Source organism: Condylura cristata, unplaced genomic scaffold (genome assembly GCF_000260355.1).
Source record: "Condylura cristata isolate star-nosed mole 26May11 unplaced genomic scaffold, ConCri1.0 scaffold00017, whole genome shotgun sequence".
Classification (NCBI taxonomy): Eukaryota; Metazoa; Chordata; class Mammalia; order Eulipotyphla; family Talpidae; genus Condylura; species Condylura cristata.
The window spans coordinates 3,359,398-3,385,297 of record NW_004567118.1 but is presented as its reverse complement, the minus strand read 5'-3'; the positions used below and the strand labels follow the sequence as shown (position 1 = coordinate 3,385,297).

At 56.0% G+C, this 25,900-nt stretch overlaps 1 protein-coding gene across 3 annotated transcripts in view; it reads right to left on the bottom strand.

Moving 5' to 3' along the window:
* The window catches only part of ACLY (ATP citrate lyase), a 61,066-nt gene that overhangs the window by 7,817 nt on the left and 27,349 nt on the right, over nt 1-25,900 (bottom strand). For 2 of the 3 annotated variants that reach the window (XM_012726135.1, XM_004684182.2), the window contains 19 exons: nt 21,787-21,968; nt 20,692-20,814; nt 19,574-19,636; nt 18,926-19,116; nt 18,437-18,516; nt 17,277-17,407; nt 16,420-16,538; nt 14,841-14,977; nt 14,228-14,289; nt 13,536-13,653; nt 11,801-11,955; nt 11,306-11,396; nt 10,309-10,338; nt 7,277-7,418; nt 6,832-7,000; nt 5,488-5,592; nt 4,166-4,362; nt 3,478-3,559; nt 2,477-2,587 (listed from right to left, as the gene is read on the bottom strand). In XM_012726135.1, the coding sequence (XP_012581589.1) occupies nt 2,477-2,587; nt 3,478-3,559; nt 4,166-4,362; nt 5,488-5,592; nt 6,832-7,000; nt 7,277-7,418; nt 10,309-10,338; nt 11,306-11,396; nt 11,801-11,955; nt 13,536-13,653; nt 14,228-14,289; nt 14,841-14,977; nt 16,420-16,538; nt 17,277-17,407; nt 18,437-18,516; nt 18,926-19,116; nt 19,574-19,636; nt 20,692-20,814; nt 21,787-21,945 (2,265 nt within the window). In that variant the 5' untranslated portion in view covers nt 21,946-21,968. The remainder of the gene's footprint in view (nt 1-2,476; nt 2,588-3,477; nt 3,560-4,165; nt 4,363-5,487; nt 5,593-6,831; nt 7,001-7,276; nt 7,419-10,308; nt 10,339-11,305; nt 11,397-11,800; nt 11,956-13,535; nt 13,654-14,227; nt 14,290-14,840; nt 14,978-16,419; nt 16,539-17,276; nt 17,408-18,436; nt 18,517-18,925; nt 19,117-19,573; nt 19,637-20,691; nt 20,815-21,786; nt 21,969-25,900) is intronic. The other variant, XM_012726136.1, reaches the window with a different exon arrangement.

Below are 25,900 nucleotides of genomic sequence, written 5' to 3'. Positions count from 1 at the left end.
GCTAACTGGAGATAGGAAGTGAGCAAGGGGGAGAGAAAGCCAAGTGGAAGAGCTAACTGCCTTTGAGCAAGCAACAGGGAAACGTCAGCCTGAGCCAGAGCCTTGACTGAGGGCAGACCCGGTAGCTGTGCGACATTTCACCTGCCACAGTAACGCCTTCTCAGTCCAGGCAACTCTCTCAGAACTTCCCTCAGGTAATCATTCTAGTGCTAGCACTCTTTGCCATTAGAAAGGATGTGGAAGCACAGAGGGGCAAAGTGGCTTGCCCAGGGCAACAGAGGTCGTGCCGAACCCAGGCGGTCGGCTTCTGTGCCCTGGCGTGGTGGAGGCGAGGACCATGGCTCTGGTGAGCAGCCCTGCCGACCGTCAGCCCTCCATGCAGGTCTCTCTGTGTGGGGCTCAATCTGCACAGGTGGGTGGGGAGGAGGAATTCTGTGCTCAAATAAACTCAGAGCATGCTGGCTTCAAGGAAGTCACGCGAGCGTAATTCTGAAACTTCTCCAATAAATAAAGCCGGGACGTTTCCAGGAGACACGGTACCCCAAATCTGCCTCATACAGAGCTGCCCTCATTTTTGTCTGTCTGGTTTGTTGATTTTGTCCTGAGAATCACTGCTACAGTCCCCATGAAAAAGCTGCCTTATCACTACCCTGGTCTCCCCAGGTCCCCACAGACTAATTCAGTTTTTCCTGGGAGCTGTTTGGAGGTACCCAGCTTACATCCTCTAAGAAAGCAAGTCCTGCAAGGTCCTGTGACTCTTCCAGGATTTCAAAACCCTTCTATGAGCCAGGCAGTCATGGTCCTTCTATTCCACCTTTGTCTAGGCCTACATTTTTTTCATTAAAAAATGATTGGGGGCCCTCCCTGGTGGCGCAGCGGGTTAAAGCACTGCACTGAGAATCTAAAGCCGCTTCCGCATGAGTTCAATTCCCGCCTACCCCGGAGGTGACCACATGGTGTGGCAGACCTCTCCTGACCCACCCGCTGCTCCCTTCAGCAGTGTACTTCGTCGATCTGCCTGTTCTGCTCCCCACTCTGTCTCTGGTGAAGCCTCTCACCACCCCTGAGCCTCTGGCCTGTACCCCAGTTCTGTATGTACAAGTAAATAAATCTTAAAAAAAAAAAAAAAAATGATTGGAAAGCACAAGCTAAAACCTCTTCGGAGCTGCCTATCCATGAGGCGATGGTGTGTCTCACGCAGAGACACAAGAGCCAGGCCCTTGCTCTGGGGCACGTCCACTGAGGACGAGGAGTGATATCTGGGTGGGTGTTTGGGGGAGCGGAGTCCAGAAGAAAGAGAATCAGAACAGCTTCATGCAGTAAGTGGATCAAAGAAGGATGAAAATAGGTCGTTGCTAAGACCTGCATACCCAGACCGACGACGCTCAGCTGCACAACAGCCCCCCCCGTCATCCCCATTCACAGGTCAGCAAATGGAGGTACAGGGAGGTTGCTTCACGGGCCACCCCAGACTCCCAACATATGGCTGTGCCATGCCACAGTCCCCTCAGCAGCATGTACATGGTGCCTGCTGTCACCACCGTGATGTTGCAGCGTGCATCCTTGTACACGTACACTGCATATTTTACATGCATATCCCAGGGTGAATTTACAGAAATGGAATTGCTGGTTCACAGAGCAGGTGCAATTTCCCACGACCAAATGCTGCCACTCTGAGGTAGGCAGGGAGCTGAAGGGAGAAAGACAGGTGCAGCAGGTATGCTGGGAGCAGGCACGAGGGGGTAAGGGCAGGGTTACTGTTGCCGCAGGAGGCCTTGAAGGCCATGTTGTGTCTTCCGGGGCCATAGCAAGGGCAAGGGCTGACAGCCTGCTCAGCTCCTGATGACTGGCAGGTGGCAGGTGGCTGTGTCCTTCGGTTACATCAGCACCGGCAGGCCACCTTCAAGACAGGGCTGTTAAAGCTGGAGCACGGGACAGCTGTGTGGCTTACCCTACCCCACAGGAGACACACCCCTCGGAGGGTGTTTATGCCCAAGACACGACTCCCACACTTACTGGGTGCCGCCAGCACTGTCACATGAATTCCAGCACGTTAACACACCCAGAACAAACCTCCCCTCCTCCCCTCTGTCCCCACACAGAACTCAGTGTCTCTCCCCAGCTCTGAGCCTGCGGTGTGTCCTCTCCTTCCTCAACCTGCCCTTTGCTTGGCAATCTCTTTCTCCTTCCTATCAGCACAGTTCAAGTGTTTCCTTGCCCACGAAGCCTTCTCAGTTCCTCCAGGTGGAAGGTTCCAGCTCCCTACTCCGAGCTGGGACTCAGAACCTTGTTCTGGCCTTAACCTGTGAGGAGTAGTCCTCCCAGCTAGACTCAAGACTCCGGAGAACTAGACCTTGCAGTACCAAGCAAGTACTCGCTATTTCTTGGTGGAGTTAGCTGTCCTAAGATGACTATGTGTACCCCTCAGATGCCTCTCTGGGCCTTCTGACTCCAAGCCTGGGGGTGCGGGTCGTACCTCGGAGGAGAACATGGTGGCACAGGTCCCGATGCACCAGCAGACCACTGGCTTGGTGATGCGGCCCTCCTTGATGCCGTGGCAGATCTTATATTCCTCAGTGCCCCCTATCTACCGAAGAACAGGGGGAAAAAAAACGCACAAGTTACTGAAACCCACCCTGAGTCACCCCAAGCGAGAGTGGCACTGCAGCAGGAAATACGTCCCATCAGGCAGGGACTAAGTGCTCAAATGTCCCAAGTTGTAACCTAGATAAAAGAGGAGACACAGACTTTGCTGAATAACAGCCCAGAACACTGAGACTGGACTGCTGAGTTATAGAGACAGTGGGGTATGCTCAGGACACCCCCACTCCTTCCTGACCCAAGAGTGTATGATGATGCTACCTGATCAAAGGCACAACCCTGGGGTGGCTGAGAGGGCCTCTTAGTTAAGCGAAACAGACTTTTGGCTTCAGCTGTACCCTAGTACAGACCATGGCCAGCTAGCGCAGGCTTCTCCTCTACTGACACCAAAATACCTTATGGGCCCAGGAGGCCAGACTCCTTTTTCAGACCTGAACACAGCAGTGTTAAAAGTGACAACCTCAGCCCTCCCTGGTGGCCCAGCAGGTTAAAGTACAGCACTACAAGCTGGCCATTGCCGCTTCAGTGAGTTCCATCCCCACCCCCGAAGAGACCCACATGGCGCAGCAGACCTCTCCCGAGCCACTCGCTGTCCCCCTCAGCAGTGTACTTCGTCAGTCTGCCTGTTCTGCTCTCTGCTCTGCCTCTGGTGAACCCCCTACACCTCTGGCTGGCACCCCAGTTCTGTATGCACAAATAAATAAATAAATCTTAAAAAAAAAAAAAAAAAGTGATAGCCTCTAGGCCCCAGTCTGCAGAGTGGGATTACCAGACACTTTAAATTATCTAGAACCAAAATGTAAGAATGTGCTAAAGCCTGAGACCATAGATGACTTTTACAATCAGAAGAATTAAGTTTTTCATCCAGTAACTTACCTCTCCAAGAACCACAATCATTTTGACTCCTGGAGTGTCCTGGTAACGTAACACGTGATCCATGAATGTTGAGCCAGGGTACCTGGTGAAAAAGGAACGCCCTGTCAGGGAAGGCCCGAGCAGGTGTGCTCGTGGGTGTGGGGAGTGTGCTTCTCCTAGAGGCTGTGGGGTCTTAGTGGTGTGGATGCCCAGTGAGAATCCAGAGGGCAGGGAACCTGCAGGCCCTGAAAAGCCACTATGGATCTGTTACCTCAGTTAATTCTCCCAACAACCCCATGAGGTGGGTGCTGTTATTCAGCATTTGGCACAAAAGATGCTGGAAGTCCACGGAGGGTAAGAAGCCGCCCAGGACACACGGCTGGTAAACAAGGCAATGGGCGTGCACCAGCCCTGTGGTCCCGTTCAGACCGGGTCCCGCTCAGCGCTGCACTCTGCTGCCTCCCTATGGCCACAAATGGCAAGAAACAGAATTACCCCAAAGCCCAGACAACTCTTAAAATGTCTTTCCCTCATTTTCTGATCTCAGGCTCATGTTAGCCCTGAGACAAGGAGAGCACTGCCCTGTGCCAGGCACTTCAGTGAGGCTCGCTGACTTCGCAGCAGGGAGCAGAAATCGGGGGGTGGGGTTGGCAGGGCCCCATCTCGCGGCTCTCAGCGCAGAAGTCTCCTTCGTCCCCCCAACTGTCACCTGTCCCCGCCAATGGCCACGCCCTCATAGACGCCGTCAGTGGTCCGAGAGATGATGTTGTTGAGCTCATTGGACATGCCCCCAGAACGCGAGACGTAGGCCACACTGCCGGGCCGGTAAAGCTTGGAGGCCAGGATATTGTCCAGCATCCCGCCGGTGTTCCCAATCTTAAAGCAACCGGGCTTGATGCCTCCAACCTGCAGGGGCAGAAACAGCAGTCAGGGAGGGCGCCCGCCTGACCGCAGGGCCCAGGGGGTGGCAAAGGCCAGGATTACGCAAGCCTGATGGGAGAAAGTGTTGGGTGAGCTGACTGCCCCAGGTGGGGCTTCCTGCGCAGGGAGGGTCTCCTCTCCTCCAGGCAGCTTCACACAGAAAGAAGCCACGGCCACTGCGGGCTCGGGCATGCCAGGCAGAGCCCGGCCACTCCTTGCAGTCAGAGGAAAACAGTGTCCTCCAGAAGTGCGTAACACAAGTGTGCACCTCTGCTCAACAGCAACCCCCGTCTGTGAAGTGAAAAGTCTCTCGCTTAGTTCAAAATCTTAGCCTTAAAAACAATTTTTTAATGTAACAACTAAGTCAAAACAAACAAGAAATAGAGAAATTTCTCAGGCGAGGACCCAGGGATCAAAAATAAGACTTCCTGGGCCTCCCTGGTGGCACAAGGAGTAAAGCGCAGCACTATGAAGCTGTCTGAGCCACTGCGGCACGGCCTTGATCCCCGGCCAGGGCGTGACCCACAGGGCGCAGCAGACCTCTCCTGTCCCACCCACTGCTCCCCTCAGCAGTGTTCTTCCTCAGTCTGCCTGTTCCGCTCCCCACTCTCTGTAGTGAATCCTCTCACCCCCTGCACTTGTGGCCTGTACTTCAGTTTTTATATCCATAAATAAAAATAAACCTTTACAAGAAAAAGAAAAACAAGACTTTTTGGGGCTAGTGTGGTAACATCCATCTGAGGAGGTGGGAACCTACACCCCACATCATCCAGTGTTGTAAACTAACATCACCTCAATGAATAAAGAAAAGAAATAAAAACCCTCTTACCGGGCTTTTTCTTTGGTTTATAATGAAAGGAAAAGCCAATGACTTTGTTATTCTGTCCTAGGGTGGACCAACACATAAAAGACAATAATCTCATTAGCCCTGTGAGTTAAAAAGGTGAAATGGAGCAAGGAGTGAGCCCTTTAAAAATAACTGGAACCAGAGGGACCTCTCTATATCTTTTCAACCTACAAGGGAGACAGAAGACTCAACAAATGAGCTTCCCCAGGCCCAGAACTCCCACGGTAGCCTTGAACTTAAACAGGGCCTGGAAGGGCGCTCACAGTGGCAGGGCCTATGATGGTCACTCCCTTCTGGTCCGCCTTCTCGATCAGCTTCCTGGTGAGGGCCTCGGGGATGCCTTCAGCTATGATGGCAATGGTCCGGATCTAGAGGACAAGAACAATGCCCTCCTGTTAACGCTCTGCCCCAGGGGGTAACATGCCAGCAACCACTCAATGCCCCATCTTCCATGTCCTCTCTCAGGCCCTAAGATCAAAGTAAGGTTAACACAGGCAGCCTCTTCCCACAGGGGAGTTCCTGTCCTCACTACTCCATTCTCACCCAAAAAGGGAGACACGGACATGCGAACTAAGCTCCACTGGCAATACCGCAGTGGTGCAGTAGGCGAGCAGGAACAGGTGTTTCCGACAACGACATTCAGTGCTGCTCTACTGCTTCCCACCCCAAGCTCAGGAGACTCGTTCCCACCCACTACCCCATTTGTCCTGTGCAGCTAGCTTTGGCGTTCTCCACTGCGCCCAAGTCTCCAGCATGCCTCGAGGACAGGGTCCACGTGTGGCCGAAATGAGGAGCCTCCGTTCTCAGACGAGAGAAAGCCAGTGGGCACACGAATGGAGGGCCAGCCCCTCCCTGGGCTCTGACCTAGAAGCCAGGCACACTTCTCCCGTAAAGGGCCAAACAGTATTTTTGGGCTTTGCTGGTTACGTGACTGCTATGCAACACTCTGCCTCTGGTGAAGTCTCTCACCACCCTCCGTCACCCCTCTGGCCACACCCCAGTTCGTGAATGCATACTAAGTAAATCTTTATAAAAGTTCACCTTGGTAACAGTCAACGATATGTAAATTTTAAAGAAATACAATGTCTATAATGTTTTGCATGTTTTGAAAGTCCAAACAGCCAGAGATGGCAAAGCCTGCGAGGAAACAGGGAACAGGGAGGTCAGTGTAGGGGCACCCGGGCAGGAGGGGCCCAAGGTTTTCAAATCTGCACTTTGTGAGGAAGGAATCTGACTTCCAGACCCTTACAAGGGAAAGGGTGTTAATCTGAGGGTTTTATCACAAGGCATACAAGAACAATAATGTTGTCAGTGAGCATTTACGGACATAGAAGTGGGTCATAAGATAGTTACGTAAATGACTCCTTGTGTTCCCATCCAGAAGGTGTGGAGAAACATACTCAAATATGAGCAGGCCAGAAAGCTGCCAGGCCAGGAAGCAGCGCAGCCCTGCCCAGCCCAGCCCGTCCCCACCCTGCCTTCTGAAGACCCAGCGTCCCCAGACACGTTCACCGAAATTCGTCCCCGAGGCAGAGACGATGGAGGCCATTCAGGGACTTTCCCTGCCATCCCACCCCTCCACCCCCCACTCCAGCCCAGGGACTGACCTGTGCGAAACTCATGGTCTCGATGGTACTGTCATAGGCGGAGCGGAGAGAGGCGAAGTTGATGAGCACATCTACCTCGGGGTGTTTCTTCATGGCGTCCGCCATGTTCTTGAAGACAGGGATCAGGATCTCTTTGTGGCCCCAGTAAAACTTTTGCTTGTGGTCTCCGCTGTGAGAAGCAAAGGGGGTCAGGACACGCCCACCTGTCCAGGCTGGGGAGGAGGAACCTGAGGGCAGGAGTTTCCCATAGGAGGTGGAGAGGCAGGGTCTCTGCCCTCAAAAGCTTCCCCGGGACTATCCATCACCCCAGTCTGGGATGGGCAGATGCTTCCTCAGCAAAGGGGATAATCTAGCTGGCCCCTAAGTTCTGTCTTAGTGTGAAGTGCGACACCGAGGAGGAGACCCATCTGGCATCTCCGGCCTCTGCTGTCATTATGCGACTCACGTGAAAGGGTAGACCATGGCCGCCACTGAAGGCTCGTCCCGGGAGCAGACGTAGTCGAAGTCCAGCATGCCCTGCACGGCCCGCGTCTGCATGCCCCACACGATGGCCTTGGTGTGGCGGCTGAAGAGCGTGGCGTTCTTCCCTGGTGGGCAGAGACAGAGCGAGTGCTCCCAGAACACACACCCCTGGGAGACTCCCTGCCAGGCTCCTCCATGCCCTATGCCCTAAGTCTAGGGACGGTGGGTCATCACAACCACCAAGGGACCCCAAGAAGATGGAACTCTGAATGCTCAGAGCAGAGGTGCCTCGATGTCTCCTGGGAAAAGGTGATAGACCCAAACAGCTAGGAGGGAGCCAAGAAAGGACTCCCCATGCAGAAAACGGCCCCTGGACGACAGCCCTGCAGGCCCTGCCCACGCATGAGGGGCGAAACCAGCCGCAGGCTCATATGCAAGTGAGGCCTGGAGAGTATTTTTAGTCTCTGGGAAAAAGTGTTAAACTCTTCCAATGCTGGTGGCAGTTTTCAACAACTCTTCCAAGGCCCCGGTCACTGCAAGTCTGGACATATCCAGTGCAGGCGCGGCTGGTCCTCAGGACGCTGGTCAGCAGACGTCCGTGGTACAGGGCTGCGTGTAACTGTGGCTGGAGCTACGTCCAACTGGCAGCACCCTGGCACTCACCCCAGCCTCTTCCCTCCACCAGGTGGCACTTCCCCGAGCAGACTGTTCTTAGGGGAGCTCTCCTGAGGGCAGCAAAGAGGTGAGGGGCAAAGGCAGGGAACAGGAGGCTAAAGTGCACTGCTCAGCCCGAGGGGCCCCTCGGCACCCCGCAGGCCGTGGACGGCCCTGGGGGCTCCTCAGCTCTCACAGGGAGAACAATGCCGAAGCTCAGGGGCATCCGTAGTAACTAAGCTACTGCACTGGCACAGGCCTGGCAAGCTGCGAGCAAGGGCTGATGTAAGAGCTCACTTTCCCCGCACCCAGAGGCTTATCCCTGCAGAGGCGCCTCTTCTGTCATCACTGTAAGCTGTTCTTGACAGAGAGCTGCTGAAGTTGCAAATCCTGGAATTTACTGTCACCCAGACCCATCCGGGTTCAGCTGAGACACGAGATCACAGAACAGGGAAGTCACCTAATCCAGTTCCCTCCCCTCCCAAACCCGGAAACAGAAGCTCAGAGATGTTGAATGACGGGGTCCCAGGTCACCTGGCATCCAAGCCAGGGTTACACAGTGGCTCTGGTTAAGGCCCTCCCCGATGGTGCAACAGGATCAAGCGCAGCACCCTAAGGCTCTCTGAAGCCACTGCAGCACGAGTTTCATCCCCGGCCAGGGAGCTGACCCCCATGGCACAGCAGACCGCTCCTGACCTGCCTGCTGCTCCCTGCAGCAATGTATTTCAGTGGATCTGTCTGTTCTGCTCCCCGCTCTGTCTCTAGTGAATCCTCTTATCCACCTACACCTCTGGCCTGTACCCCACTTCTGTAAGCATAAAGAAATCTTAAAAAAAAAAAAATTTAAAAAAGATGAACTTCAGTCACGAAACAGAGGCAGGCAGATGAAACCAGCATGGCTCGGCCACTCCCACTCTTAGAGGAGCCCACAGCCGAGGCCGAGCGCCCGCCTGTGCACATGCGTGCATCTGTCTACCGGGAGCCTACAGAAATGGCCTGGAATCTACAGGCCCCCCTGGCCCTCCAGCGTGGAAGGGAAAGGGACAGAGCAGGCACAGAGATGACAAAGCTTGCGCAAGGCCGCCCAGCCGCAGGGAGGCCCAGAGAGCACCCCTCCTCCAGGCACCCCCACACTAGGCTCCTTCTCGGCTGGCACAACCTGTCCCCCACTTCTCGGCACAGCTTAGGGGCTGACGGTAAGAATAAGCTGCTCCCAGGCCCTCTCCAGCGGCGCAGCGTTAAGGCGCAGCACTGTCAAGCTACTGCAGTCACTTCAGTGCGAGTTCGATCAGCAGCCCCGAGGTGACCACATGGTGGCAGAACTCTCCTGACCCCCCCAACCCCCCCACCCCGCGCCCCTCAGCAGTGTGCTTCGTCCATTTGCCTCCCTGCTCTGCCTCTGGTGAATCCTTTCACTGCTCTTGCACCTCTGGCCTGTACCCCAGTTCTGTATGCATAAATAAATAAACTTAAAAAAAAAAAAAGGAATAAGTTGCTCCCACAGCCCTCTTCCCTGGGGCAGGAGAACTGAGAGCAGAGCCCAGCCCATCTTTGCACAAGGCCCAGTCTCAGGTCTGGTCTTTTAGGTTAACAATGTGCTTGCCAGAAAATGTAAGACTTAAAAGGAGCCTGTCAGAAGACTGCAGCCCCTAGTTACTCCTCCCCTTCCTCCTGGCCAAAGGCCAAAGGCATCATCAGAAGATTCCCAGGGTGAAATTACCCACAGCTATGAAAACCAAGATGTTAAAAAGGAATCGGAATGCTCTGAGCAGAGATCCTGTTCGCTCCATCACTGGGTAACCGCGGTCTATGAGCTTGCACAGAGAACGGGCACTAGAGAGCGGCCCGGGACACCGCACAACGCCCAGGTGCCTTCCAGCGGTCTGCCGCACCCTCCTGGTCTCTCTCTCCTGTTGGTGCCCAAACCCCAGAGGTATCTAAACTCGTCCAGGTGGGGAGCCACAGGGCGAAGCCAGCAGTGATGAGGCTGGGTGGGGAAAGGCAGAAAAGCAAGACCGCAGGCGGAAGGGGCGACCGGAGGCTGCTCTCCGGCCAGTGGGCTGACCCCTCCCGTGTCCAGGGCCTCCTCTCCTGCCGGCAGCGCTCCGCTCCTGCACTTGAGGCCCCCTCCGGTGCGACGTCCACAGCAGCCACAACTAGAGGGGTGCTAGGTGGGCCGCACACTAAGCAGGGGGGGGGGGAAGGGAGAGCGAGACTAGGACTGGGGGCAGGTCACATGGACGCAGGGACAGAAAGATTCCCAGACAACAGTGCCACCCACCAGGGAGCGGCACAAAGCACACGTCAGAAGTGGAACCGTAACAGAGCCACACGTGGACGGGACGGGTGGGGGCGTCCTACCTTGCAGGGGTCTTGGACTTGGGACTGAATCTGTCAAAGAAAATGACCAAGGCAACTGAGTGACCCACTGACGGCTGAAGGCTTTGGAAGGGGAGGGTGGGTACGGGGCGGGGTCCCACGGACCTGCCGTCTAGGCTGACACCCTCCACCTCCTCATCTATTCCACGGTGGACAGGAGTGACGCCGAGAGAAGAGGGTAGAGCACCAGTCAGCGAGTGGAGGTGAGAGAGGGCCAAGGGCCACGGGCGCAGAAAAGGGAAAGGAGGAGCCCCAAGTCTTGGTGGGACACCAACGTCCCCCCCAGGCCTCTGGAAGGACAAGTGGCCCCTCCTCCTCTCTCATCTTGTACCCATGAAGCACAGCGAGATGCTCAGGCCAGAGTGGGACTGGACCCGTCACTCTGCTGCACACACAACTCCTGGTGTGGGGCTTGCAGGGCACTGACTGCAGTCGCAAGTACCCAGCCCAGGTCACTGTTTCACAAGCGGCCGCAAGCAGCTCTGACCATATCGGGAAGAGGCCACACCAGGCCACATGAGCCCAGCGCTTATCGGACACCTGCTCTCGTCTAATGCGGGCTGCAAGGGCGGGCCGGCAGGGCTCAGAGGACTGAGAGGCAAGAGGCAACGCACAGCCGGGCTGGAGACTAGTTTTCACACTGGGTTTGCACCAGGGCACTTCCCTGCAGACACCCAGGATGGGGAGGACGTGTGGCAGCTCCCCTGGGTGGGACTCTGGGGGCTCTTCCCACCTCTTGGTGTTTCGTAGCTCGTCTCCTCCACAGCCTCCCTGCCCAGCTCACACACCCTCCAAAGGCAGGAAGGGGGTGAAGGAGCCAGGGAGCAGTGAGGTCACCCAGGCACCGCCTGGAGAGCCCACAGGGCAGGGCCTCAAGCCACCGTACCCTCAGCCTGCCCCAGCCCTCAACCACTCACAGCACCTGTGCTGGTCTGGAAAGGGAAAAGGGGTGAGGAGGACCCAAAAGTGCTGGCATTACCTTGCGGCACAGCGGGCTTGGCCTTCTTTGCAGGTGCCACCTCGTCGGTCCGGGACTCAGAAAAAGACGCCGTCCTGCTGGGGGCTGGAGTCTGGGGTGGGATGAGGAGAGAGTCTGAATGACTGGGGGAAAAGCCACTGGTCCTTTAAGGCCCCAAGAAATCAGGTAATGAGAACTGGCACGACACTGTTCTTTACAAGGTGCTTTCAGAAGTGCTACTCCGCCAACTTTTGGGCTAGGAAGCAAGCAGCCCAGCGCCCTGGCCGCAGGGAGCCAGCTGAGGCTGAGCAGGGACCACGCCTGCCCGGTCCCTGCCCTGGCACAGGTGGACTCACATCTGACTTCAGAACTGCAAGCATGACCTGCCCCCACGCGTCTCCCTACTGCCCCCGAATGGCGAAGGCGGAGGAGGGGCACTCCGTCCTGGACAGGATGGGGTAGGAAGGGCAGAAACGAGGGCACGGCAGCTTTGAGTGGAGCAAGCCTGGCACCTACCGACGTGCTCCCACTGGCGTTGAGAAGGAAGTTTGCAGTGTGGGCTGCCGTGGGTGGCTGGTTGGGAATGGGCCGGTGGCCCAGGGCCATGCCCACAATGGCTGTCATGTGAGTCTCGGTGCCAAAGACGTGGATGGGGATCCCAGTGGTCTTCCCTGGGAGGAAGAGAAAAGGGCCCGTCACTCAAGTCTTCCAAGAAGTGCCCAAGTCCGTGACTCTGCAAAGGCCGAGGGAGAGCCTCACGTCTGCCCCTTTCTGGGCAAGGCCAGTTCCCAGAAGCCAGCTGGTGTACTGAAACAAAGCCCAAGGGACGCAAGTGGCAGCCTGTACCCTGACTCTGCACTCTCACCTCCCGCCTGGTCTCTAGACCCAGGGCTGGGCACCCCTAGGCTTGCCCTCAGGGCTCTGGCCCACCGAGCCCTCATCCTGATCCCTCCGCCCTCACCAGCCGCTCTCAGAGCACCTTCCCAGAAGGCTCTCCCTGACTGACAGCCGTGCTGCTCCGCCCCACGGCGCCGGCCTCCCACTGGCCCACCCGACAGCGCTGTGCTCAGCAACCACTGAGTTTAGTGTCTGGACTGGGCCTGAGGGGCACTCCTGCGCTGCCCTGGGGGCCGGGCCCACAGGAGACACTCAGCTTTAGGGGAGAACCCGGACTGGGCACCAGTCAAGAGATTTGGGCAGATATGGTGGGTACTGTGGCTGCCAGACACAGGAAGATGGGAAGGTTCTTGGGGCTCGCCCGTCTGCCTGAGCAAGAGCGTGTCACGTGTCATGCCTGTCACCCCCGACAGCTCACGAGAACGCTGCTCCACACACAGCCGCTCTCCTGACCAGAGCTGCTCACAAAGAGTTCAGCTTCGATCTAGTCAGTCTAGAGAGACCCCATCCTAGTGCCGACTGAAGAGACAGGATCCCCGACTCGTAAGCTTGCAAATCTGCACGAGACACTTAAAACACAGAAGAAAGGAAACCATGATGGAGGCAGGCCATGCCCGCCTGTCCCTCACCTCAGCAAGAGAAGACCCTCTCCCATCCCTTTGGCCCAACCTCCAGGCCACCACTGGTCAGCCTGACCTGGCTGCCCTTCAGTTCACTCTCCACCAGCAGCCAAAAGAGCCCGTCAGCGCTAAGTCACTCTGTGTTACTCCCGCTGACCCTCCAGCAGCGGCAGCCCAGGTCAGGGCTCCCGGGGCCTCTGGCAGTGCCACTCACTCCCTCACTCCCTGCCCCAGGCCCGCGGCCTTGCTGGCCGCCGCCACATCGGCCTGCAATGCCCCTCGCTCTGCAATGCCCCTGCCCAGGAGGCTCTGCCTAAACGTCACCTCTCAGCCACGCACCCTGACCAGCCTGGGTAAAGCTGGCCGGGCGCCTCTGTGCCCGCCATCCTTTTCTCTGCTTGTCTCCGAGGCACAAGCTTACCACAGTCAGCGCCCCACTGGCACAAGCGCGTGCTGCCTATCACAATGGAGGCTGGAACCCCAAGGCTCAGCAAGGCGCCTCACACCTGCAGGGACTAAGCAAACAGCTGCTAGATGGGGCAGTCAGCGAGCGTTCACTGCCCATTCTGGAGTGCAGGACGCTGAGCCTCGTCTCCGCAGTGAAGGGGCAGCAGCCACGTCCCCAGGGAGGAGCGGAGGACCTGGCGGGCCCAGAGACCGGCTTTTCCAAGAATCCCTAGCAGGGGGGCCACAGGTACTCGGCGTGGGAGGGAGAGAAAAGGTCCCCATCTTACCAACTTCTCCCATCACCCGCAAGCCCTCTTGGTAGTTGGGGCCGCCTCTTCGGACAAAGATGGTGACCTCGTGCTCCTTCAAGGGGCCCTGGTAATCTCGAATAGCTCTCACAATGCCCTGCAGCACAAAGGGAGAACGGGCGTGTGGTTGAAAATAAGCGCGCCAGAGACCGGGGGTTAACAAAGGACAGGTACAGGCACCTCGGCGCACACAACACGGACCGCGCTCACGAAGCCGGGCAGGCCCCAGCCCAGCTCCCCATGTGCAGACTGAACGACGCTCCAGCAACCCAGAGGCCTAGGAAACACCACCGCTTGTGAGGTCGAAGGCTGAGACAAAGACCAGAGGAGCTGCAGGGACCACAAGCATGACCGTGAAGTGCTGAAAATGAGGGTCAATGGAGCCACGCCTTTAGAGGTGGCCGAGAGGTAGGAAGGAAGAAGTCCCCCTTTTCTCCACACTTCAGGTGGGAAATGATGGCCCCCAAGAAACAGCTCTTCGTCCAGAGACACACAACTGCAGATTCAAACCTAATCCTGTACCTTTTGCACCCCAACATGAAGCTCTGGGACAGAGCGTGGATAACTCATGGGAACTTGCTTCTGCCCCAGACTTTGCTTGTGGAAAGCTCCCTTTCCTGCTCCCTCCAACCGTGTTCCCAGGAAGTACACAATCCGTGGAGGCTGGTTACCTTGAACGTCGCGGCCACATTGGTGAAGTTTGCAATGCTGCCTCCAATGATGAGGATCTTGCCTGGGTTTGGGGTAAGAGGAAAGTCAGAAAGGGCTTAGACTGCGCACGTGAGCACAAACCTAAGCCAGGGAGCTCTCTGTGCCCGCCCAGCCCCCCGCTGCCGGCAGGTGCCTGTGCAGAGTCGGGGAGCATCTGGCAGCCTCTCAGTTCCACTTGCCGTAGCCCCCACCGAGCAGGTGGTCACCCAAACCGAGGCTCACACCAGCCCTGGCTGGTGTCCAGTCCGGCTTGGTTTTCGGGGCTCTCTGGCGGGACTTTCTCCCTATCCGACCGCAAGGAAGGGACACTGGGTGAGTGATCCCCAGGCACTGAGGAGGCTGCGGCTGCACCGCCTGGGCAGCCAGCGTAGAAGCGGGTCATTGAGGACGGCTGGCGCCAGCCTAGCAGGAACTACCGCAGGGCGCCTCACCATGAGGGCAATGGCGGGCACTGTCGCTGCACCACACAGCAGGGAAACAGCAAAGCAGTGGCCCCCAATCCCGGTGCCCCCTCGCCCCAGCAGGCCCCACTGAGCAGGCGGAGCCATGCTGGACGCGCCCTACGGGCCTCACCGTCTGGGTGCTTCTCGCGGGTCATGAGGGAGAGAATCGTCTTGGCGTAGTCATAGGTCTGCTGCTCGCTGGGGGCACCCGAGTACTCCCCATAGTTGGCCAGCTCGTGGACACCCCCCAGATCGCAGATGGTATCACTGTGCCAGGGAAACACGGGAGTGAGCGCTGGCTCTGACACCAGTGGCGGCGGGTGGCAGCCTGGTGCCTGGGAGGACGCACAGATGCCCCTGGCACCTGAGTCAGTGAGTAGAAACAACCTCTCGGCCCTCAGGCCCGCAGCCCCCCTCGAAGGTCAGAGTTCAAGACCACTTTGGACCAGAGCAGGCCCTGCGGTCCCCAGAGGGAGGCAGGGTGAACAAGGTGTCCTGCCTGGCAAAGGAAAACGCACATGTCGGAGTCCCTGCCAGGCTGCCCGAGAGCCAAGCTGCAGCCGAGGAAAGCATGCAGGCGCCCAGACGTAGGTGCCCGGCTCGGGCCCGCAGAGGGCGTGTGCCTGCCGTGCCGGAACTGGACACAAACCCACCACTACCGCAAAGGCCACAGGCATGACCCCGATGTCTCTGTAACGTGTGAGAAGCAGGCACGTCACGCAAGCCCCGGGCAGGACACGGCAGTGCGCGGTGCCCAGGAGGGCAGGCGCGGTTCACTCTGCGGCTTCCCTTTGTTGCCCCTTGCGTGGAGCACCTGTCACCAGTTTTAAGAATTAAAGCTAACACTGACGAAGGAGGCTCCCCTCTCGGTAGTCAGCTTCTACTCTAGAATGTTTTTTTTGTGGAGGGCCCACAGACAGACCTCTCTCCCTCCCTCCCTCTCCTCGCCACTCTGAGGAGGGTCTCCTAGCTCTACTGTATGTGCTCCCACCACAGGTTGCTCCTTGACAGAATACCTTGCAAGGGTGCAACTTAGATTTTTTAGCACTTGGCAAACAGCAGGCTTTTGACAGATGTACTAAGAGATAACAGTTGAGTTGAGGTAGATGATGAAGGTTTTTAAGTTTCCCCTTTCCAAACTTGAATATGAATATGAGGTGACTGTCTTCTTTTTTCAGGAGGATATTGAGTATTAAATGTGATCAGATATATGACAGATCTTTAGAATGTCAAATAATAACATCAAGACAAATTATTACCCTTCACTTCTTATCCTGGGGCACCCTATTTCTGCTCCCACCATTCTATTGTGAGCCAGTTACCATTTAATTCTACACTCTTGCCCTGGTACCCTGCTTTCCTTCCCTCAGTAAAGGGACAGAAAAGCATGAATGAAATGTTTATTTATCAGGTTGCATATCTCTTGTCTCTGTCACTTTCAAATATATATTTAAAATGCAAAAAAAAAAAAAAAAAAACAAAAACATTAAAGCCAACAAAGATGACTTCCTTTTGAAGCAAGCCAGGAGCTGCAGGAGCCTGGGTGGCGCGGGCCTGCACCAGCCCTTTGGCGCTGCCCCGGGAGTCTCTACTTTGCCAGGGGAGAAACCTCAGATGCCGCCTCGCCCAAGGAGAGGCAGCTCGGTCCAGACCGCACGCACGGGGCTGCTGCGGATCTGGCTGCAGTCCCTTCGTAGCCCCACAGTCACCTGTATACAACAGAGGCGCCACCTCCGGCCACCATGGTCCAGATCCTCCCCTTGGGGTTCAACAAGGTCAGCTTCAGGCTTGCCCCACTCTTAGCATCCAGGTCCGCAATGTAGGCTTCCTAGGACCAGATGGCAACAGGTGGGCTTGGGAGCAACCCGTCACCAGGCACCAGATCCCAGCCTACCCCTCCTCCCTACATTCACCCGCAGGGACCCTCAGTTGTCTTGATACACGGAGAAAGAAGGGGCTGGGCAGAGCCCCCAAGTCACTGTGAAGACACAATAGTGTCTTCAAGCACCAAAACCACCGACAGCCAGAGTGACTGCCTCTGGACAAGCCTCCACTCTTCTCTCTCCACCTTTAATCCCTGGCCCAAGTCCCAAGCCTTACTCTGCTGTCACTGTCTCTACCCAGGTCCCCATCCCAGCACTGTGCACCTAGCTCACTGCTCAGCTCCCCCCACCGAAACCCCCCTCTCCCCGCCATGGGTGACATCAGCTAAAGTCTGATGGCCACGTGGGCCTCTCAAAGCATGGGGTGGGAAGGAGCAATTAAAATTCTCAGCAAGTGGCTAAGAGAACTACCTTCCCGTCAGGATTGGGGGAGCCACTTAGAATTATCGAGAAACAACAAATCAAGTTAAAAGCGCAGGGTGGTTGATTGAGGGAGAAGTCTAAAAGGATTCCTGGCTGGGATTCAGAGGCTTGGCTGCCTCCACCCCTACCCCCCTTGGGGTTTTAAGAAAATTAAATGGTTCTTGGTCTTCCTTTCCCTGCCAAATATACAGCCCACAAGGGAGGCCAAAGATTAGTCACCCCCTCCCCCAGCCCCAATCTCCTCCCCAGGCCAGCATTACCTCGGGATAAGCCTCCCTCCCAAAGGGGGGAGGGAACTCGATGTCACCCCACTTCACTTTGCAGATGTAGTCAGCTGTGGCATCCAGCTTGGCGGCCAGGTCAAGGACATAGACGCCATCTTTGGTCACGACTGTGAAACAACAGAGACAATCAGACACCAGCCCTGAGCAAAGGAGACCACCAGCCCCCAAACCCCTCACAGGCACCACTCCATGGGTCCTTCCCAGGCCCAACCATGCCTGAGCTGCCAAAAAACCAGAATGGCCCATATGGAGACACAGATTCCCCCCAGTAAAGGCAGCAAATCCTGTAAGACCAGATTCCTCCCCCCCCCATAGGGAAATCTGTTCTTGTTGCCACTGCAATGTTTAAACGTTTTTATAAACTGCTATACAACACTTCTTTTTTTTTTAACAACACTTCTTAAATACCTAACCACTCACCCACCATGGCCCGCCATGAGAATGACAAGTTTATGGTGCCGGTTGCTCTCAGGACCCCTTAGTGTGCACAACTGGGGCCCTGGGGTTTAGCTCCAGGCGGCCCTGGAGTCAGGGAAAGAGGAAGCTGTGGGTTACCGTAGGACCCAGCCAGCGGGCTTTATTTACTGGAGTCCATCTTCCCTTTCCCCCAGGGCCATTAGTTAATTAAGTCAGCACCACGCCATCTGGTCCATTAGAGGAGCTGCACCCCAGCTGCAGTCTGGAATCAGGACTTTGCCCCGGGGAGCCCTGGCAGAGCCAGCTCACGCCACCTGCCTCCTCCGTCACAGCCTGAGCTTGGATCAAGGTCTTCCCAGCCTTGGGGGCTCAGTGATGGACCAACTTGGGAAGTGAGAAGTAGTCACCAAGGGGCCCTTGGTAAGAAGGCCCTGGAGGCCCGGGCGGGTGCAGAGGTGGCTGGCTCAGGAGGAACAGCCAGTGCACACAGATGGAAAGCAGACTTGCTCATCACAGGACAAATTAACCAGAGGGAAGTGGCAGTGGCTGAAAAAAAGAGATAATCACAGTTTCCGAGAATTCAGAAACAGGAGCCTGCCTCAGTGAGCTTGAAAGTCCATCTCCACACACACCTGTCTGTACTGTGCTCTGAAGGTCAAGGCCGAGATTATAATCATAATAGCTGGCCCTGACCCATCCCACCCAGCAAAGCAGGTTACCAAGGGGGTTGATCTCGAGGTAGGTGAAGTACAGGTCTTCATAGAAATTGAAGAGGCCGGAGATAAAACTGGCCAGGATTCTAGAGGGAAGAGAGACAGTCATCCACCGGGGAGTGGGCTGAGTGGCACCCCCGCGGCAATCGCTCATGGCCGCTGACAGCTCAGCTCCACGGCCCGACACTCAGTCTGCCGATCCCTCGCTCCCCTCGCGAACCCTGCTCCCCAGACATCACTCTTCAGCCACTGAGGCGGAAAGGAGCTGTCAGACACGGGGCCAGAGGCGGCGGCGAGCAGACGGGGCCAGGAGGTGAGGGGCGCTGACAGCATACCTCATCTCAGCCCTCCCCTCTGTGGCGCAGGGAGGGCCTGTGCCCACAGTGGCATCGCCCCCTCCCCAGTGCTGAGCTGCCCAGGTGGGAAGTCGGCGGTGGCACTCCCTCAGCTGCACCCCAAGCCTCCCCGTGTGCCCCCGCCCTCCCTTCACTCAACTCTCTCTTGTCCGCAGGGGCATGGACCAATAGGCGTTTCTTGACTAGCTCAGGATCCAGCTTCTCGTCCACACGAATCAGCAGTTTCTGGGCCTTGGCGTCCACGTCGCCCACGTCCACACCCCCCTCGTGGTGGAACAGGACACAGTCCCCTTCTCGCGTCGCATAGATGCACACGTAGAACTCCTCCGCCTTGCGGGTGAGACAGCATGTGCGGGGAGTGGAGCCAGGGGCCAAGCCCAGCCGGAGAGGGGCCCCACCCCTGTGGGCTCATTTCTAAAACCCAGCAGCAAACATTCCCCAGGGCAGGGGGCATGTTCACCATCACCCTTGGGGACAAAACGGTGAGGAGAGGTCACTGATTTCTGGCAGACAGTACAAACTGAGATAACGTGACCAAATCTGGGTGAGGGGGTCCCCACCTTCAAGCCTCTCTTGCTGCAGAAGTCCCCTGTCACCAGCTGTGATTCCTCCCTGCTACACGCTAAGCCCTTCCCTCCACCTCGGGGCTCCCTGATCCGTGGTCCCCTCAGACCCTGAGTGCCGCTTCAGAGGCTCTGGGCCCTTGCAATTCTCTCCATCAGCTTGGCTGTTCCTCATATCATTTGAGGCTTAACAAACAAGGTGGTTGGTGCCACCTCACACATACCTGACTATGGGGCACGAAGGGCTCAATCAGAAAGTTCTTGAGGAAGCCTCTGGCCTTGCCAACCTACAGACAGATTGAAGGAGGAAAATCCTGGCTTGCTCTCTAGGGCAGGGTGATCGTCACCCTCTGCACCCTCCTCTTCACCCTCCAGCAAAGGTGGGACCCAAGATCACACATAGCAACTGGCAGAGATTTTTCCAGAAACCAGGGCAAAAGATCACAGAGTCCTAAGCCAAAGAAGTCATCATGAGGTCCCCTCTTCCACCTGGGTACCTTGTGCCAGCCACACTCAGCAAGTGCTAACCTTGAGTGTGCTTTTCCTGCCTCTTCTGGAGGGTGATAAATGAGCTGCTCCATCTCAAAAGCACAGAGATGGGGAGTCATCCCCCCACCTGCTGCCTCACCAATTAAAGAGCCGAGACAAATGCAGGCCATGCCCAGGCTCAGGCAGGGAGCTCCAGTCCGAGGACTGGGGTGGGGGAGGGAGAGCAATCGTAGCTTGACAGGGAAAACTTTTCCACAGATTTTCTTGGCTGAGGACAATAGGCCTGCAGAGCTAATCAGTTTGAGTGGGTCCCTGGCAACAGCAAAGGCGAGACAGCCCTCACCCCAGCATGTTATGGCCCTCCCCCCCACCAGCCCCACTGACGTCATTGCTGAGTCAGGGACCAGACAGCATCCATCAGAGGTAATGAGCCGCTCCTCTGCTCCAGACATCCCAGGCACCCCCTCCCAACAGCCACTGGAGGGGAGAGCATGAGGCCCTCCTTGGGGACACTGCTCAGCCTCCAGCCCTGCTGTCTTCTCCCTCAGGGCCTGGAAGCTTGAAGGTCAAACTCCTGCTGCCCCCAGTGACTCAAATGGCAAACTACCAGGCCCTTTTTAGAAACTGAAAAGAAAGGAGTTCCCAGAATGAGCCTCCGTCCCACCCCTAGACTGTCATTACGGAAACATCTCGCCGTTCCTATAAGGAGTCGGGAGAGGCCCTGCTGCTCACTGGCTCTGCGGGACTTTAGCTGTGCACAGGCTGCAGCCTCCTCAGCTATGGGTCGTGACCTGGAGGGGACACATTTACTTCTGTCGCCACAGTACATCCACCCGACCTGACACCCACTCACTGTGGCCTCCTGTCCCAATCGTGGCTTGAGCCAGGACTTAACGCCATCCAGAGTGAGGTTGACACCGACTAGTCCCAGCTTTCCACGTCGTTTGATCAGCTGGTCTGGCTTGACCACCAGGCTCTGGAACGCAAGGGAAGAGCAAGAGGTGAGAGTCTGAGCAGCAAGCACAGGATGGCACATGCGGCTTCTGGCCCTCCCGACCCCAGAGCAATCCCACCTCTGTACTTCCCAGGGTCAGCTCTGGCAGGCTTCCTTCGCCTATCTCAGTCTGTATTTTCTCTTGACAATCAGGAATTTGGAGCCATCTCTGCCCGGCATGGGGCCTGCACAGAGTGGGCCCTGCCTAGGTGAGTAACTGCTGAATGAAGTGTTCCCCACCCTCCCATTAGGTATCTTAGGTTCATAAATGGTAAACTCCGTAGGGATAGAGCAGCACCTGAGTTCCAAAAGGAAGAATGGAGAGCACCCTGGGTGACAAAGACCTAAGAGACCATCTGGTCAGCCCTGTCCCTGTGCTCCATCCTATCTGCAAGCAGCACCTATCCGCTGCACACACGCCCCAGACAGTTGTGGCTGCAGCTGCCTCACCGTGGGAGAGAAATGCACACCCTGGACACCACCACTGGTCCCAGCCCTGCCCTCCAGGCCCTGCCAAAGGACGCTCCCCAGCGATTTCCCAACAAGGGCCCATGGGTCTCTTCTCCGATAGCCCCCACCCCAAACACAACGTCACAATCCCTCTCAGCCCTGACCCCCTCCCGATGTGCTTCACTCAGGAGAACAAAGTGCCAGGCAGCACATTAAATGCTCTCCAGGCAGCACTGAGCTCACAGGGTGCATGATCTACCCATCTGACAGAGGCATCTGGCACACAGGCGGAAGGCCTGCCCGGGCGCTCCCAGACAGGGAGCTGAGATGCGGGCTCTGCGTGGGGCCTCAACATGAGGCCCGGAAGCGAACACAGAACCCTGCTCAGCCCACAGCATGCTGCCCAAGCAGGCAGGCACCTGCCAGCCATGACCTGCCTGGACCTCTCCATGGCTGGCTTTCTCTCCTCCAGACCTGAGCAGGGCCCAAGGAGGGCGGGCTCACCTGACTGAGCAGCCAGGGGTGGTCCTGCAGCAGGCGGCCCCAGTCTGTGTCAGGGGTCACCCGCGCATACTTGAACCGGTTCTGGATAGCGGAGGTGGTGCAGATGTACTTATAAAGGAGCTCTTTGCCCGTCTGCTCCGAAATCGCCTTGGCCGACATGGCTGCTGAGGGACCTGTTTCAGCTGTTGGATAAAAGAACTAGTCAAGGGGGAGTGCACGGGACCATGGTGATGGCACACGGGTGACTCAGTGATGGGAAACCCATGGGGATTACAATTGAGATTAAAAAAAAAAATTTTCCAAATTGTTTTAAAATTAACTTTTTCCTTTTTTTAAAAAAAAGTATTTGTACTAGAATCATAAGCACTAATCAAATTTGAAATAATAAAAAAAAGAACTAGTCCAAAGGGCCAGAGAATGGGGGTACAACCTCCTCCAGCCCAGTGCACCCAGGCCCAGCTGCGCCCAGACAAGAACAGATGTCAAACTTAGCACTTTCCACAGCAAAGAGGAGGATCAGGAAAGATTTGGAAAAATACAAACAAGGTATTTCCCCTTCCTTCCCCTATCTCCCCAACTCTGGGCCTCAGCCCTGTCTCCATTCCCTCAGGCAAACTGGTCACCCATGACCACATTCATCCTGGAGCAAAAGGCAGCTGGACGGGGAGCCCAGGAATACCAGAGGTGTGACCCAACCTGATGTGGGCACAGACACGAACAGACCCTCTGATTCTGTGGACTGTGGGTGCACACCTGGAACTGGGCGACGCCGGTCTCGCTTTCCCTGCAGGCTGTCTCCCCACACCCAGACCCAGACACTTCACCTTTATGTACCCTGCCAAGATGAGGTCCAGGCCAGCGTTGGCTTAGCCTTGAGGAGGGTCAACACTACCCCTACCCTCCCAGCCGCCTCATAGCAAAGGAAGAATCATCTTCAAGCACGTTTCTCTCGGGTGCTATACCACCACCCCTGCACTGAGAGCAGACCTTCAGTCATCCCACCCGCCCCGCTGAGTCACCAGCAGCTAACTTGGAGCAAAAGAGGGACCACCCTGTACTGGTCACTTCTAACTGAGTCAGAGCTGGAGCAGGAGGCAAACTCCAATGTCCTCTGTAGACATCTTGGTCACACACACACAGAAACCCCCCAGGGAGGTGCCTAGGGAATCACAGTGCTACTTCTTAGATGAAGAATAACACCTCAAAGGGGTTAAGAGAACTTGTCTAAGAAACCTAATGAATAAACGGGGCACCAAGACTCAAAGCCACCCTCTTATTCCTGGTCCCCAGAAAACCCCACACCTTAGGCCAAGTGAAAAGACCGGGTCTTGGTTTTCATCTCACAGGAAAAGATCTCTGATGACTATTTCTTCATCTTCCCGCCCCACTTCTTAGCCATGACACACCCATTCTCCCGGGGTAGTGATAGGAGCGAGCTGAGAGGAACAGGCGGAGGGGGAGGAAAAAGAAACCAAGTCAGCCAGCTCAGGAAAAGTCACTCTGATCTCTCCCACAAAGATCCAGAACTGAAGGTGTTGAGTTAGCAGCAGGAAAAAAGTCAAGTGCAAATACAGGGGAACAGAGTCCCCCTGTATTTGGGAGTCCTGGAAGGTGCAGGAAGGTTTCTTCATCTCCAGCGCGCAGAAGGCCGAAGTTCCAGGGGCCTGCTGCACTTCCCTCCCGACCGCAGGTGATTGGCAGGCCGGGGCTTCACTTCTCATCCTGGCTTGGCCGGCTCCCTCCGCCTCCCAGCTGGACTCCAGCTCAGCACAATGGGCACATTCAGTCTGGTGTCTGGCCCAAAGTGTGGTAGCTGGGAAGGGGTGCAAAGGTGATGGTCCCCGCTGGGGCCTTCCCCTAACATGATTTCCAATCCCTTCTGAATTTCCAACGGAGAGGCCTCAACCAGCCCCACTGCCCCACAGACCTCCACACCCCCCACCCACTCCAGCTCCATTTCTCAACAGCCTTGACTCGACCAGAAAAACTGGTCCTGAAATCAGATGGGTACACCTCTCCTCACCCCCACCCCCAAACTGAGTGCAGCCGAGGGCACATCCCACTGAGAAAGAAAGGGACAACCAGCGGCCATCCTGAACAGGTCAGACCCATCAGGAGCCAGTGCTCACAAACGCAGGACGGGAGCTGCCAGCTAAGTCTCTCTAGCAGACAGAAGTCCAACAGACATCCCAGAACAATAATACCCAAACCTGGCACCTCCCCAAACAGATAAAGACCCAACTTTGGAAAGGACTAAGGTAGAACAGGGACTGCCTGCAGCTAAAAAAAAAAATAATAATAATAATAATAATAATAACAATTGTCTTTAGCCCCAGGAAGAACCCATGGCCACGGGGTCATCAGAAAGAGGATAGGAGAAAAAACGCAGCAGGGAGATGAAACTGCCCGTTTACTAACACAGATGGGGCAGGTCCTCTCAAGGCCAAGAAAAGAGTTCATATGACACAATAAAAGCAAGGAAAGAATTGCTGTCACCACTGCAGGCTATGAAGGTTCACAAACCCAGGGAGTGGACTGAGGGGAGATAAATTACAAGTTTAACCAATGGTGCAACAGTCTTAAAAATCTCTCTAGAACAGTGAGTCTATTTGAGGTGGGCTTCTTTCAGCATCTGAAGCCCAGAAAATGAGCACATACCCAGTGATGAAATGTGATCATTTCAAAATGCTGATTGCACATGGTCTACAGACCACCAGTTAAAAACAGTAGCATAGGCACTTGGTGATGGGAAACACACGGGGATTGCAACTGAGATGAAAAAAAAAAAAAGTACAAAATGATGTAAAAATAAACTATTAAAAAAAAACACAAAAACAGTAGCATAGTAACAATGGGACGTAAGGTGTATGCCAGTCTGGGGCGGGCAAGTCTTAGGGCTGCCTCCCAGGAACTGAGGGCACTGAGTGCACTGTTAAACTGAGGACAGATGGCTTCAGGGCAGAGCCAAGATGGTGGGGTGGGGGGGAGGATCCTCTTTGGGGTCCCCAGAACTGCTACTTATTAATGTAACTGAAAACACACACATAAGTGTGTGGGCTCACTCACACTTCTCTCCCCCAAAGGGAGGGACCTTATGAGCTGAATAGAATCTTTTCTACAGACAGAGTAAGTGACCCAGGATTGAGTTCATCCACAGCTGCCACTGAGGACAGAAGCAGCCCACAGGGAAGACTGGATGAAAGGAGTCTATTTCCTAAGACTGTACCCCTGGGACTCAGTCAGCGGGGAGGAATCACTGGGGATGCTCTCTCTGGGAAGGGCAAAGAGCACTCAATTCAATGTTAGTATCTGCAGGATTCAGATTCTGAGAGGACAGGTACTCCCTGGGGTAAAGGACAGGGACAGAATTCTGAGTACCCCCATTGCAGCAAGCATGTTAGAAGGGGCGTGGAGATATCAGCTGCCAGGTGTTGGAGGGCTCTTCCCATCACTGACCCCCAAGCTGTTTAGGAGGCCCTTTAAGAGATGAAAATCAACCCTTCTGAGCAGCTGGGGTCTCTAGCTGTCCCTCACCCAACTTTTCAGTCATCCATAGAGCTGAGCGACTGAAACAGTAATGTCAAAAAGTGGAGAGAGAGATGATGTGCTGTGCACAGCGCTCCACCTCCCTCTCCAAAGTCCTCTCCCCAGGGACACTGCCGGTGATCACCTAAAGGCAGAACTCCTCGGAACTGCCCAGTATCTGCCAAGGCTGGAGAGGGCAGCAGACGCTGGGGCTGGCCCTCTGCCAGGCCAGACAGCCAGACATCCTCCAGCCTCTTGAGGACCGTGCCTCAGTCAAGCTTAGCGTCAGTCAGCGCCAGGGTTGGGATGGGAAACAGGCGACCCCGACCATCTGTCGCTGAGAATCTGGGTCCGATGGCAGCACCAGTGCGAGAGGGTCTTCCTTGCGCGTCCACTAGGTCCTCTCGGCGAGGCCAGGCCCCGGGTGGCTGGAGCCAACCCGGCCCGCGTGGCCCGTCGCGGCGCCGCGCCCGGCTCGCTCCCTCCTCCCGGGTGCGGGGTTCAGTCGCTTTCCACAGAACTAAGAGAAAGGGCCTGAGTGCTTGTTAGGGGTCAGAGCGGGGCGTGAGGCCCCCGCACTCTCTACTTC